Source organism: Syngnathus floridae, chromosome 1 (genome assembly GCF_059516105.1).
Source record: "Syngnathus floridae isolate MCC-2025c chromosome 1, RoL_Sflo_1.0, whole genome shotgun sequence".
Lineage (NCBI taxonomy): Eukaryota > Metazoa > Chordata > Actinopteri > Syngnathiformes > Syngnathidae > Syngnathus > Syngnathus floridae.
The window spans coordinates 9,867,700-9,881,055 of record NC_142413.1 but is presented as its reverse complement, the minus strand read 5'-3'; the positions used below and the strand labels follow the sequence as shown (position 1 = coordinate 9,881,055).

At 40.2% G+C, this 13,356-nt stretch overlaps 1 protein-coding gene across 3 annotated transcripts in view; it reads left to right on the top strand.

The window, feature by feature from the left end:
- Nucleotides 1-13,356, top strand: part of fstl5 (follistatin-like 5) — a 76,246-nt gene that overhangs the window by 55,401 nt on the left and 7,489 nt on the right. For all 3 annotated transcript variants that reach the window (XM_088372025.1, XM_088372015.1, XM_088372008.1), the window contains exons 11-15: nucleotides 350-470; nucleotides 5,081-5,242; nucleotides 6,060-6,194; nucleotides 11,407-11,433; nucleotides 11,601-11,719. In XM_088372025.1, coding sequence (XP_088228151.1) covers nucleotides 350-470; nucleotides 5,081-5,242; nucleotides 6,060-6,194; nucleotides 11,407-11,433; nucleotides 11,601-11,719 — 564 coding nt within the window. The remainder of the gene's footprint in view (nucleotides 1-349; nucleotides 471-5,080; nucleotides 5,243-6,059; nucleotides 6,195-11,406; nucleotides 11,434-11,600; nucleotides 11,720-13,356) is intronic.

The following is a 13,356-nucleotide window of genomic DNA, read 5'->3' as shown; positions in this document are numbered from 1 at the left end:
CTCACTGCATGTTTAAACGTTTTGAATCAAGCTCAAATCAAGAAATAGTCATATTTCTTTACAATAACACATTCAACCCCTCCCCACTAATCTAAACATATTAATAATATTGTGATTAATATTACATTTGTGGAATATGAATTAAGCCAAAAAATTCGCCCAATTTTAATCCATCTCAGTGGGCCAACATTTTGCCACATATCACAAGGCTCAAGCAACGAGTCACAAGTCTACAAGACCCAACTATTTGTATACAGGCCATTAAAAAGTCACCTTTGCATAATACATCCCTGCCCAAAAGCACATTTTGTTGTTTTCACCTGGCTGCGTTTGTCTTTGTTACAATCAGGACTTTGGCGATGACGGCTCCTTGTACTTCACCAAGGTGAGCGCCACCCACATGGGCAATTACACCTGCCACGCCGACGGCTACGAGAAACTCTTCCAGACGCACGTTCTCCACGTGGATGGTAAGAGGCCTCTTGTGTGGAGTGGCGACTTTTTGTTCTCGGGGTTTGAATCAATTAGGCGTCACATGTAACAGATGGCCCATTCATCATTCTTGCCAACTTAAAGATGGATTTTGAGCTCCAACTGAGCGCTTTGGCAAGGATACGCCAGTAGTCTCCGGACGTTTATGGAAGGGATTTACAAGGTATTTACACGAAGAGAAAGCTTTCCGACGGGAATCCCAAACATCTGCTGCTGTTGTAAATTCCGACCTCCCCAAAAAATGTTTTTGCAATGTATCTTTTCCCAGGATATTCTTTTGATTAAAAGGCAGTCTCAGAACACTATCGCTGATTCTGATTTGGGGTTTGCTTTGGCAAGTGCTTCCAAAACTTATAGCAATATTTTTATTTAAAATTTCCAACAAAGAACAAAAGATAGATGGATATGAAAAGTCTACTAGTTTTAAAAATGTGGGGAACAAAAATCATTGTCAGATTTGAAAATACCAGGTTCTTAAAATGAATTGTAAGTCATTGGAGTTACGTAATGTGCTCCCTCTTATGTGTTCCAGTTCAGAGGCGAACGGCAGCATTTTACTAATTAGTGTGCTGCCGTGGAAGATAAGCCTCACCTTTGCCAGATCCCTGCGGTGAAAAAAAAGCAGGGCTTGACAATCGCACTGAACAGAAAGCTTTTATGCTGGGGAGTAGATTTTATTGGCCGATATCAAGCCTTTTCAAAATAAAAGGAATCAGCTGGAGTTTTGCCCATTAAGCTCTGCTACAATCTTACTCTCTCATAAAAACATCGGCAATGGCCTCAAAACACCCAAATCGGCTGGGCTCTAAAGGCTACAGCTCAGTCACTACTTTTGTTTGAATTTTGAAGTACCAATAGTGTTCAATGATGGAGGTTCACTTTCATCCCACTTGGTCTTCGTTCACCATGAGGTGAAGAGTTTTGCTCCTTTGCTAATTGGGCTAACTTTGGGAGTAAAATGAGCTCTTTATGGAGAAGGTAAAGGTCACGGGTGTGCTGTGGAGTACCTGCTTTCCCTCCTAATGAGCTGGCAGGGAGTTGAGGAAACTTCCTTCTACGTTTGACAGACAGCTGCTTCATTAGCATTCATTCAAAAGTCAATCGCTGTGACCGTTAATTGAAACACTACAGGGAGACGAACAATTGTTCTGTTTATGAAAACCCCGGCGCCCGGGAAAGAGCGAAGAATCCCAGTCGTAATTGATTCCGGACCAGAACTTTTCAACATCACCGCTATGGATTTCACATTGCGGGGCCCCTGAGAAGACGCTATTGCCTCCTGACGAAGCGACTTGACGTTTTCTAAAACTCAATTAGGCAAGCGAGCTCGATACCTAAGTGGATTTGGAACGCTGTTCATTGCCACCGACGCACGAGAATGTGATGGACACCTTTGAATTTGAAGTGGAAGTAGAAGCATGAAGGAGAATAGTTAGAATAGTTGGGGTCTCGCATATATACATATATATATATATATATACTATATATATATATATATATATATATACATATATGTGTGTGTGTGTGTTTGCCTTAGAAAATTATGCATTTGAATAAATTATTTGACTCATTTGCTTCAAGGCACAATTCATCAATCAATTCCACACCAGCAACCAAATTCTTAGTGCTCAATGAATCCTCATCCCTACTGCTGCTGAAGCCAAATTATTTAAGATCCTGTATCGCCAGTGTGCCTATTCATTTATTTGACATCATTTTAATAATGCCAGTTCATTTCATACGCCAGACTGGCTGCTGCCATTCATCTCAACCAAGACGTTTATCCATACCGCGACACCCTCGGAAACGATTTTCCCCAGATGGTCGGCCATGTTTCATCAGTGGCACATATGCTGCTGTAACAACACCAGCAGAGAAGGATTAATGCATAAATATTACAAGAAATACAGTACAATGAACGCCCTTTGATTTTGATCACTTCTTTTTTTTGTATAGTCCATATGCTACTAGCCCTCCCACATGTATGTAAACTTTAAACAGAACAGATTTTCCAAATACGTTGTTAACATACATATATGGGATCTTCATACATGGCAATTCATGTTGTTTTGCACCTTTATTACACAGTGACTGATGTAGTGCATTTCTGGGGATGCAGAAATATTACTCATACAAAAAACAAAATAACCATATATTGTGATTTTTTCCCCAGTGCAAAGAACTCTCTTGCATAAAAACTGCATTTCAGGGACGGCACTCTACTGCTGAACAAGAAACCAACATAAAGCGCAACAACTCATATTTCCACCTCCCAAAATGGCCCCAAAAATGATTTGGCCTTCTCACGTCGTAATGTGGTGCAATATATGACTAATTTTAAGTGAACTAAGACATATAGTGGAAATTACAGTATCACGATCAATAATTTTTCATAGTGTGGATTGTTCCTGCCACAACCCCTATTTTCGTCCGTTTTTCATGAAAAACGCATGTTGAATGTTTTCATCTGATTTCCAATGAAGAAAATTGTTGTACAGCATGCTTGTTTCCCCCCCCCCCCGCCACCCTTGCCCTCCTTACTTTTGCATGTGCACATTAGCCACAGCATGTTGCCGCGATGCATCTGATTGGCAGCACATATCTCAGAGGTACATGGTCGACTACGTGCTTTTTAGCCGACGCCTCCAGCTTCTTTGTGTGATTGAAGTGGCTGCTTGGAATTTCACAGTTTGAGAGCAAAACAGCCTGCTGCCTGTGTATGCTGTGTGCGTGTGTGCGCACGTGTAAACCAGTGTGTGTGTGCGCAGACAGTGGCCTTGCTGGGTGATTGACGAGCGGCCGGCGAGCTGCATGAAGGACTTGTCAGCTATGTCGCAGTGAGCCTGCAGTGCAAGTCGTCTACATTCCATACGTACGGAACTCAAAGCATGGGTGGATGAGGAGGAGTGTTTGAAAAGGCTTTTTCCTTCACGATGCCCATGTTATAAATACACAGACTCTAGTGCACCAGTTGTAGATGATCCATAGTAAAAGCTTTTTTTTTTTATGATGAAAAGAGTTCGACCTTGGAAAAGATTATTTCTACGTGAATTATTCTCCATGGGGAGTATATGTTTCTAAACACCGCAAGACAAAAAATAATTCCATACCCTAAAAGACTTTTTGTATTCCGTCATCTCAAACACCAAGTTGTTTGTTTGGATTAAAAATTAATCTTCAAAATTTTTAGAATTTTTTTTGTTTTTTTCTTATTAGCTGAATGTAAGATGTAATAAAAAATGTTGGACTTTTTTTTTTACACAAAATGAAAGGAATGAATAATTGTTTTTAATGTATAATTTAACATAAATTTTACACATTAAAAAAATCTGCAACCCAAATAAGTTACTTTTATATATTTTCAAACTACGGAGCATAATTTTATCATCATTAATTAAAAAAAAACTTCATCCTCTAAAATTCTAAGAACATGTTTGTTAACATTCTAAAACCACAAATTTAAATGATTGTTTGAACTGCATCTTGTCAGATATAAAAAGATACTATTCTGACACTTTTGACACTTTTTCTATGTTGTCAGTCTGCGTTTATATGCTGCCCTTCAGTCAGTGTCCTAGATTGTGTTTGTGCCTTTTTATGGGTTGAAGCTGCACCATTGCAACTGCGTTGTGACCTTGTGTTTGCGATTGTTAACAGCGGCCCATATGTGTGACTGACTGCCAACACGCCAACGGGACATTCCAAAGCTCGCCTGTACCTAACGGTCCAGATGGCGATGGCGGCCATTCCTGGAGGCCACCATCCACCTGGATACCTAGACAAACTTTTTTGTGAGGCTTCTCAGCAAAAAACTAGAACAATTATTAGAGGATTATGGTAGGCTCGGTTGGAAGATGACAAGATGGAGTTGTGTGTTAGGATTTTGCTATTTTTGGATGCCTTTTGTGAATATTTCACACTGTGTGCTCTTATTTCTTTGAAATTCCTTCGATATCAAACATGTTCCGTGAAGCTGGATAAGCAAAACGTAATCTCCCTTGTGTATACTATGCATAAATGCATTTGATTATTAATATATCGCCTGCTTGGAAGTTCACAGTGTATATTTTGATGATTTGCTATTGCCACAGGGTAAAGATTTTTTTAAAGAGCCAAGTCAGGTACTAGACGTTGTGCTTCGTCTGCTTGCTGACAAAAGGTTGCTTGAAATCGATAGAAAGCAGGAAAAAAAGTCAATGACCTCTTAATGGTTCTATTGCTCATTTATATGCGTGATTTGTATACGCTCAATCGTACGGGACCAAAGGCTGCGGGGAAACAACGGAAACATTGATCGTGCTCTAAATACGGCACTCTAAAGCTTACCCAAAAGGTGATACTAATAGAATACTAATAGTTTTTTCAATTAGATTGTAAATTTCAAGTTTACAGGACTTGGCACAGTTCTGTGATTAAAATCCCTCATGACACCCTATTAAGAAAGTTTTGCATTGCCGTCTTTTTATATATATATATATATATATATATATATATATATATATATATATATATATATATATATATATATATATAGTCTGACAAACATTAACAGTTTATTGAAATTCTGATGGTGTCCATGCCCCCACAGTTCCACCCGTTATCCGAGTGTACCCGGAGAGCCAAGCCAGAGAGCCGGGCGTCACCGCCAGCCTACGATGCCACGCCGAGGGCATCCCCCAGCCGCAGCTGACCTGGCTCAAGAACGGAATGGATATCACACCCAAGCTATCCAAGCAACTTACACTGCAAGGTAGTTACTTTCTTGTAAGGTAGTTTTATTTTCATCTAACACATTAGCTATTAGTGTTTTGTTTTTTTTGTGCATATTTTTGAAGTAATTGAAAGCCGTTAGATTTTAACCAGTGCAATTTATGGCAGATTTAAAGTAAGGGATTAAGGGATTCAATTTGTTCTTGAATCTACATAGCTTTTGGGAGCTTCACCATTGTGCCTGTTTAATAGTTGTAATTTGTTCATTGTCAAAACTATGCATCTTTTGTGTTATTCAACACTCCTTTTAGACTTTGGGGATTTAAGGGAGTCATGCTAACCTACACAACTATTAGATTTTTAGTAGTCCTTCTAAAAAAAAAACTGGGTAACTAAGGTTGTCTAATTTTATCTTCTGTAATAATGGATGGGATTTCAGGTCATGTAAATTTAGCCAGAAAAACTTTTGTTTGGATTTGCACTTGTCTTGTTTGAATCTGGGGGGAGTTACACTAGAGCTATCAACCAATGCAATATATGGCAGTTTTTTGTCAATTTGTAAGTTAAGTAAGTTAACAGTCATTTTACTTTAACACTTCTAACTCTTAGCACATATAAGTTCATCTTATTTTACATTGCATAATGTTTGGGGTATTTATGGTAAATTAATCTGTTCAATTTTTGGTGACTTTAAGGTAGTGCTTGGCTATTTTAAACTTGTATGAGTATTCTGTGGCATCTCATTTTGAATCTGCACAATTTTTGAAGGTGATTTGAATGAATACTTTAACCTGAGCAGATGTTGGGAAAATACTGAGAGAAGCATAATTTTTTTTGTGTGCGTCTGCTCATCCTAGCTAATGGCAGTGAAGTGCACATCAGCAACGTGCACTTTGAGGACACCGGTGCTTACACCTGCATCGCTAAAAACCAGGCAGGCATGGATGAGGATATCTCTTCTCTCTTCATAGAGGACTCGGCGCGCAAAACCTGTAAGTCAGCATGGAGACGTCCATTTGAGATGTCCGCCCGTCTGCCCGCCCTTGATTTCCGATGCAGCAGTGACAGAAAATAACAAATAGCCTCAGAGTGCGTCGACCGAGCCTGACAAAGCAGAAACAATTGGCACACTGTGAAAGGCATCTCTTTTGTGCCAGTTAGCAGCAGACTGTTGCCGTTTGAGGCACGGCGGACTGTTTAACAGGCCTGGAAAATAAGTCCTCTGCTCCCAAATGTACTTTATTGACAGCCAACTGGAGTGTGGCCCTCGTAAAAAAATGATTTGACCTTCAGAGGCGGGGATATCATAATGTTGTTTAGTCTGTTCAGACCACTGCTAAAAGCTTGGTGACGTACTGACCATGTTAAAACTGAGTTCAATTAGCTGTTTCACAAGGAAAGCAGCCAGTAGGTTAAAGGCAGAAGGAAGTGCAGCTACATTCAAACTAGCGACAAAATGGGATGAAAATGACAGCGCGACTCCTTCCAATTTCATTTTCCTCAGAGGAGGAAGAAAGTATCATGGGTGAAAAGTACACGACTCGCAGTCCATTGTTAAACCCAAAGTGTAATGCCCATAGGTATTGGAGTGTCTGGACCGGGAAAAAGAACTTTTGTAATTCCTGTCCTCTTGTCATTAACCCCTCCAAAATTAAATTAAATAACTTGTTAGAAAATCTGCCAAATTAGCCACTGTCCATCTTTTTATAGGGAATCTTTGGTTCATGAGTTCCATTCGTACGCTGACAATGTGTACAAACATCTTTACACATAGTAGTCTATTACTAGCCTATGCCAGTCTATTTCTAGCCTATGCTAACACATCATTGGTGTCAATATTTATACCTAAACACTTCTCGCCCATAAGTTAAAAAAAATAATAATAATTAAATGAATAAAAAATATAAGTAGCCTACTATGTTGAGAACTGCCTTCTTGTGTCGTTTGACCACAGGTTGTTTATTGTGAGCTACACACTGCCGCGACTAACAACTTTCTGTTGTTCAAGTAAAGCGCTAATGTTGGAAACTAATGATGAGAGAAAAGCGGTAGAGAATGAAACTGTCATTGCAAAAATATCTCAACTGATTTGCCTTACTTCTTAAGTTTATTTGGCGAAAAGTATATGATTGTGGCTTGTCATTCCACTGTGGATACTCTGATTCTAAAAACGATGGTAAAATCTACTGTGCACAAATAATCCATATCAAAGAAAAACAAAACTGTCCTTGGAAAAAATAACTCCAATGATATGCCTTCTCACATGTTTTTTAAGTGTAAAAAAGAGACAACGTGGGTGACTTTTTTTAAGTGGTGTGTATGTGTGTGGTTTGGGACCCTTAATTACCCTGAGGAGCGCCACAGCATACCGACAACGGCTCTCCAACCCCCAAACAACACGTGACATTTGATAAAAGGTCACAGTTAATTAGCTTGCCCTCCTTATTTAGAAAAAAAGCGTCTAAATTTCAATGAAGTAGTCTTGGAATAATGTTGTTTGGTGACATGTTGACTGGACTTATTCAAATAACCGCTGGCATTTTCAGCCTCATTAAGAAGAGACTCTCAGCCCCTTTCAAAGAGAAAACCTGCAGATTTGATGCAGAACACACCCTTTCACTTAATTTACTCTTATTTTGATATGCGTTTTTTTTTTTATCATTATTATTTTTTTTTTAAAGTCATCTTATTTGAATATGAGCACTTTCAAGAGGTTCAGTTGTCTTCTTTTAATGCAAAATGTAAAACATTTGGAAACATTTAAGCTGGTCTTAATTCAATATGTAAAACTTTGGGGGAATTTAAGGTAGTATTTTGACCTCTCCAACTTTTGCATGCCTATGTGACTTTGTACTGCTTAACTTTTGAGGGCTTTTGAGTTATGCTAATTTAAACCCGTGCAACTTTTGGTGGCTTTCACCATCTCCGTTTTACCTGTGCAACCTTTGGTGCGTTTATGGTACTTTAAAAAAAAAAAAAAAAAATCATTTCGTTGCAGGCTTACTTTAAAGCCATCATCGGGCTATTGCAAAGCCCCGCTCGTCAAAACGTCAGCACATCAGTGCTTGTGGATCTCCGTCTGGTCTCACGACTGCTCTAAATCCTCCCCATCAAACTTTATGACTCACAGTGAAGGTCTGTTAGATAAGAAATGACCTCAACGGGAACAGAACACGGCATCTTGGAAAGGTAGTGGGCTGAAAAGTCGGGCGTTGCATGGCAAAAAAATAAAATTCGTCTTTGTTCTATTGTATTGTATAGAACCCTGAAAAATAGGACTAGAGCTTTTATGCTGCACTTTTTCCTGGTTATTAAATGACCTTAACTCAACTTAATTCAATATATCTCCTTAAGAAACTATTGAAATGAATTCAGTACTTTTATTCAACTTCTCAGATAATGGACAAAAACAACAATGGTTAGAAGCTTCAATGCAATCCATACTCTGTTGGCTCAGTGCTGAGTGAAATCAGATGCAAGAAGTGTGTTATTTATATTGAGATTGCACAGACCAGGCTGGAAAGCAATGAAAAAACAACACTGTGAAACAACTGGGAGCAATTATGCAGTCACTACACATTTTTAAGTCCCTTACGTTATAGCTTTTGTTTACCTGATTCTAAAACCTTTTGCCAAATTGTTGTGTGTTTTTTTTATTCTTCCTTAGAAGACCACAGGTAGCCCTTGACAATGTTTCATTACCTGGTGTGACAGACCTTGGTGCCTCGAAAGCAACATTGTGTGCAGCCCACAATAAATACAGCAAGTTGGTGCCAAGGAAGTATATTGAAATATGTATTTGTATCTCAGGGAGTAGCATACATTTAGTTGGAAGTTGAGGGGAGATTATTGCCGCATGTCAGCGCATTTTTTTGTTTATTTTTTATTTTTATATTCAGAGAGTCTAATGATAAACATTTTAGGAGAGCATCCGTTACTTGCGGGCCAAAGTGAATCAAGGTTTAGTGTTATCATAACTACGTTATGAATTAAAAAAGAGAATCCACTTATTCTTTAAATGAATTAATGAATTAATTCAACATCAACACCTTTAGTTATACATTCGTTGTATGAAGCCAGAGGTCAAATAAATAGTTATGATTACCAAATTTGATTACCACATTTATTTTTTTAACCTCATACTATATGACTGGCCTGCCCCCCTACTCTTTCTCTACACTGTTTCTGGGCTAATTAGCGCCGTCAAAGTATGAATGGTCTGTCCCGGGTCGCCATCGCCATGAGCCAGTCATAGCGTAACCTTGCCGCTGGGCCTCCCGGGCGTGACGTCCCCAAGCTTTGGCGTCCAGCACAAACCGTTATCACGAGAGAGCCAAACGATTGCCCGCCGCCGTCCGCCGGCTTGTTTTTGCTACAGTATATGGACACTGAAGTTGATATATGGGCCCCTCGCACGCGCACAACAGCCGCAGTCTTTTCGACCCCGGGTGATGAATAGCATCAATATGGCGTTCGTACGAGTGCTTTCTTTCTATTTTGTTTCCATCCCTGGCAAGCGCTGCCATAAACGCCATTGTTCTCCAGTTTTTCTGTCCACCGTCCATTTTGCAGATGACACGGTGCTACTTTTGTGACGCTTTTTAATGAGCTGAAAAAGATTCGCAAGAGTGCACAGGAAGGGTAACACTCGACAAAGCGTTTTTTTTTGCAACGATTACGCCTGACCCTCGCCGCTTTGTCTCTTTGCCAGTGCCGTTCCACGGGAGAATGAGTGCAGGAGGACAGATTAGCATCGGCGCCAATTGGCCCACAAATTGGACAGCCCGTCAGAAAATGGAAGACGGGAGTGGGTTGATGGAGGGACTGGCAGACAATAGGCAGAGAGGGTCGACATTAAGGACACAGCGTTGTATTTGCATGAAAATAGAGTTCATATCACCGTTGCATTTCTTCCTCACAACAGTGACCCTGTCACAGTTGACCTCATACAAAAACTCATTTTCACTCTCAGGAAAGAAATAAGTCCGAATCCATCATAAAACTGCACAGGCAAAGCCTTCATTCAGCCGATCTTTTTGTTTTGACTTGTGAGCAAATGTGACGTAGGACCGCTATATGGTGGCAGTGAAACATAATTTTGCTGGCTTGATATATGTGATTCTCTTTTTGAATTGAACTACCCAAAAATTGTGACTTGCAATATAACTACAACAAAGTGGAATTAGTCACCCCTTTGAAAAAAATGCCTGAAAGACGTGATGGAAGGGGAAACGAAAAATGATGCAGTCACTTAGTGGCATTTTTGCAGGTATTGCTGTTACAATAAAGAAAAGGTTTACCACCGCAAAATCCATCACCTGAAATGGAGTAAAACTACTCACCCTTTGAAGATATCTGACGGACAAAATAATGACAGAGGTAACTGGTAGTGGTAGCTATCAGAAGCTCTCAGGCTCTGGTCTGGCACTGCGAGTGTCATTAGCCATCTCGCAATGACTTTAATGGGAAAAAAAAAAAAATCAAGGTCTGCTGCTTCTAAGAACAGAAAGATGGGCCATTAATCCATGTTAATGAAGCATTACAATGACCTTAGCCTGAGAAATGATTTAGTCACCTGGGGCATCTGAGGTAACCCATATCACCTCACACTAAATATATACTAAGGGCACAAACTTTAATATATTTGGAAAGTACGGTGATAAGTAACGAGGGAACAAGCAAACGTTGTCTGGATCATTTCTCAACACTAAGCCGCCTAGCGAGCAAAACATACTGCTGGGATCTAATCCCAAATATGCAACTGTCAACCAAAATAATGTGCAACTGCAAACTTGATGTACAATTGTGACAAACAAACAAACAATTTTGGATCACAAACATATATGTATGTACATTAGCAATAGTGTTCGCAATTGTTCAGGTCAAATTCTCAAAGTATTGTGTTGTTTATATGCTAGATCAAGAGAAATGTAGCATAAAAGTCATCCTTGCTTGCCCGCTGCTTTGCTCGCATTTCAGGCTCATGCTAAATTATATTGTTGATTGAAGTCGATTCCCGTAAGCATAAGCAAACACAGTTGGCGATGTCTAAAACCAAACATCCTTATTTCCGAGCAGAAGACTCAATTATCTGTTGCATTGGATATCGGGGCCCAAGCATTCCAATAAAAGTCTCACAAATGTGATGTTATTGATTGTGGCGTTTAATGTTCAATGTTCTCTTTCTCTTTTTCTGCCTGGCAGTGGCCAACATTCTGTGGCGGGATGAAGGTACGGCTCCGTGGCTGCATTCATTAAAGTGACTTAATTGAATTCCTGTAATAGGGTTAGCCAACTGTGACAAGAGGGATTAAATGATTGCACAGTGCCTTATTTACTTTAGGGTGTATAGTGTCGCTCCTATTTCACCGGGCGAGTGACGTTCTTTGTTGTTGCAGGTCTTGGTATCGGAAACATGTTCTACGTGTTCTACCAGGACGGCATTAAAGTCATCCAGCCGGTGGCGTGCGAGATACAGAGACACATCAAGCCCAGCGAGAAACTGCTGGCTCTTAAGGTGACAGACTCAATAACACTGCATGGATGGTTGGAAAAAAACAAAAATTAGCCTGGCCATCATTTCCACTAATTCCACCCAGAAATTCAATTGGCATGTCCATCATAAGACACATGAAAATATCTCATGTCCAAACTTGACATTTTGATTTGAATCATTTTGAATGAATTCTAAGGGCTGCTACTCTGACAAAACCTTACTCGGGGGGGAAACAACACAAGCCAATTTCACCGATTGACACCAAATTGCTTTGACTTGTTTATCCTGTCTGATGAAAGTGTAATAAACCCAAGCCTAAAATTGAAGGGTAATTGAAGCTGCCCTTGCATTCTGAATTTGGTATCCTGGGTGGATAGGCAATGCTAAATTGCCAAGCCGAGCGTTTGTTTCGTTATTATTCCAGGATTCACCAAATTCAGGCCTTCAGTCAAGATTGCAGATTCCCAGGCAATTTTACTTTCTTGAGAAATTTTCAGGGTCTATCCATGATAGACACGTAACAGAAAATTTCATGTTGCTAAATGACACTTTACTGGGGCTTTTTCCTTGTACTTTCGGGGTCTCTCTTCCACCGATCGATGTTAAATTGGACAAACGTCCGTCATACAAGATAGTTCTGAAGAATAAACAGGAAGCCATTTTGGACAAATTCAAGTTTCAACTGCTGGTTAGTCTGTTTTTTTATACGCGATATTTTTGTATCCCTCTAGGAAGTCTCTATGCTGCAGAGACGGTTTTGAAGTTTTTGCTCCCCGGTGAGACGCTTTTGTGGATAATTGGATTTTTTTTTGTGGCGGGGAGGGGTTACGTTCACAACCAATCATAGGTTACAGTAGGTAATGTGGCAATACATTCCACTTTTGCCTTCCCGAGAGTTATCTTGCTAAAATTCAATCGAAAAGAAGACTTGAGGAAAGGTGAATTAAGACCAGTAATGCTGCATTAAGGATTTTAATGAATTCGCAAGAAAAATATACTTCTGACTGTCAAGGGAATTTCACACAGAACAAAAACAAACATATTTAAGTCGCCCACACTCAACCCCACGCAAAGTACAGTATGCAATGTGCCGAGACATTGCAGCCGCCTTCGTGCATACCCTCAGCTGCATCAACGAGAATGTTGGTAAAAGAAGAGGAAGAATAGCTTCGCATAAATAACTTCTGAACAATTGACTAATGTGGATCCTGTTTTTTTTTTTTTTACTCTTGCCATGTATCTGAATCCATCTCTTTGCCTTGGAACATCCGTGGCTGCCGCCGTGCATCTGATTATAGATTACTGCGGTAGTTTCTAGTGCTATCGGTTTTATGTCGCAACATTAGTGCCGGTGTAGATTTACTGCACTACTAGAGAAGACAAGAGCGGTATATGCCCCTTCTTAACCGAGACAAGTTGGCCAGCGGGAAGGCACCTGTCACCGCACTGCCTCTGTGGTTATAAATACACACGAGAAGAAGAAGACGCGTTAAGTCCAACGTCCCGGAGCCTTTTTATTTCAACTCTCCTGGCCGGAAGCCGCTCTAAATCGCCCCGCAGAGTCTGGAACAGACGGCCGGGCAGGGGATAGCCACGTCAGCCAGCCAGGCAAAAAGCTGCCAGGGCCTGGAAGCTGAACATCCGTGGGAACGTGCAGG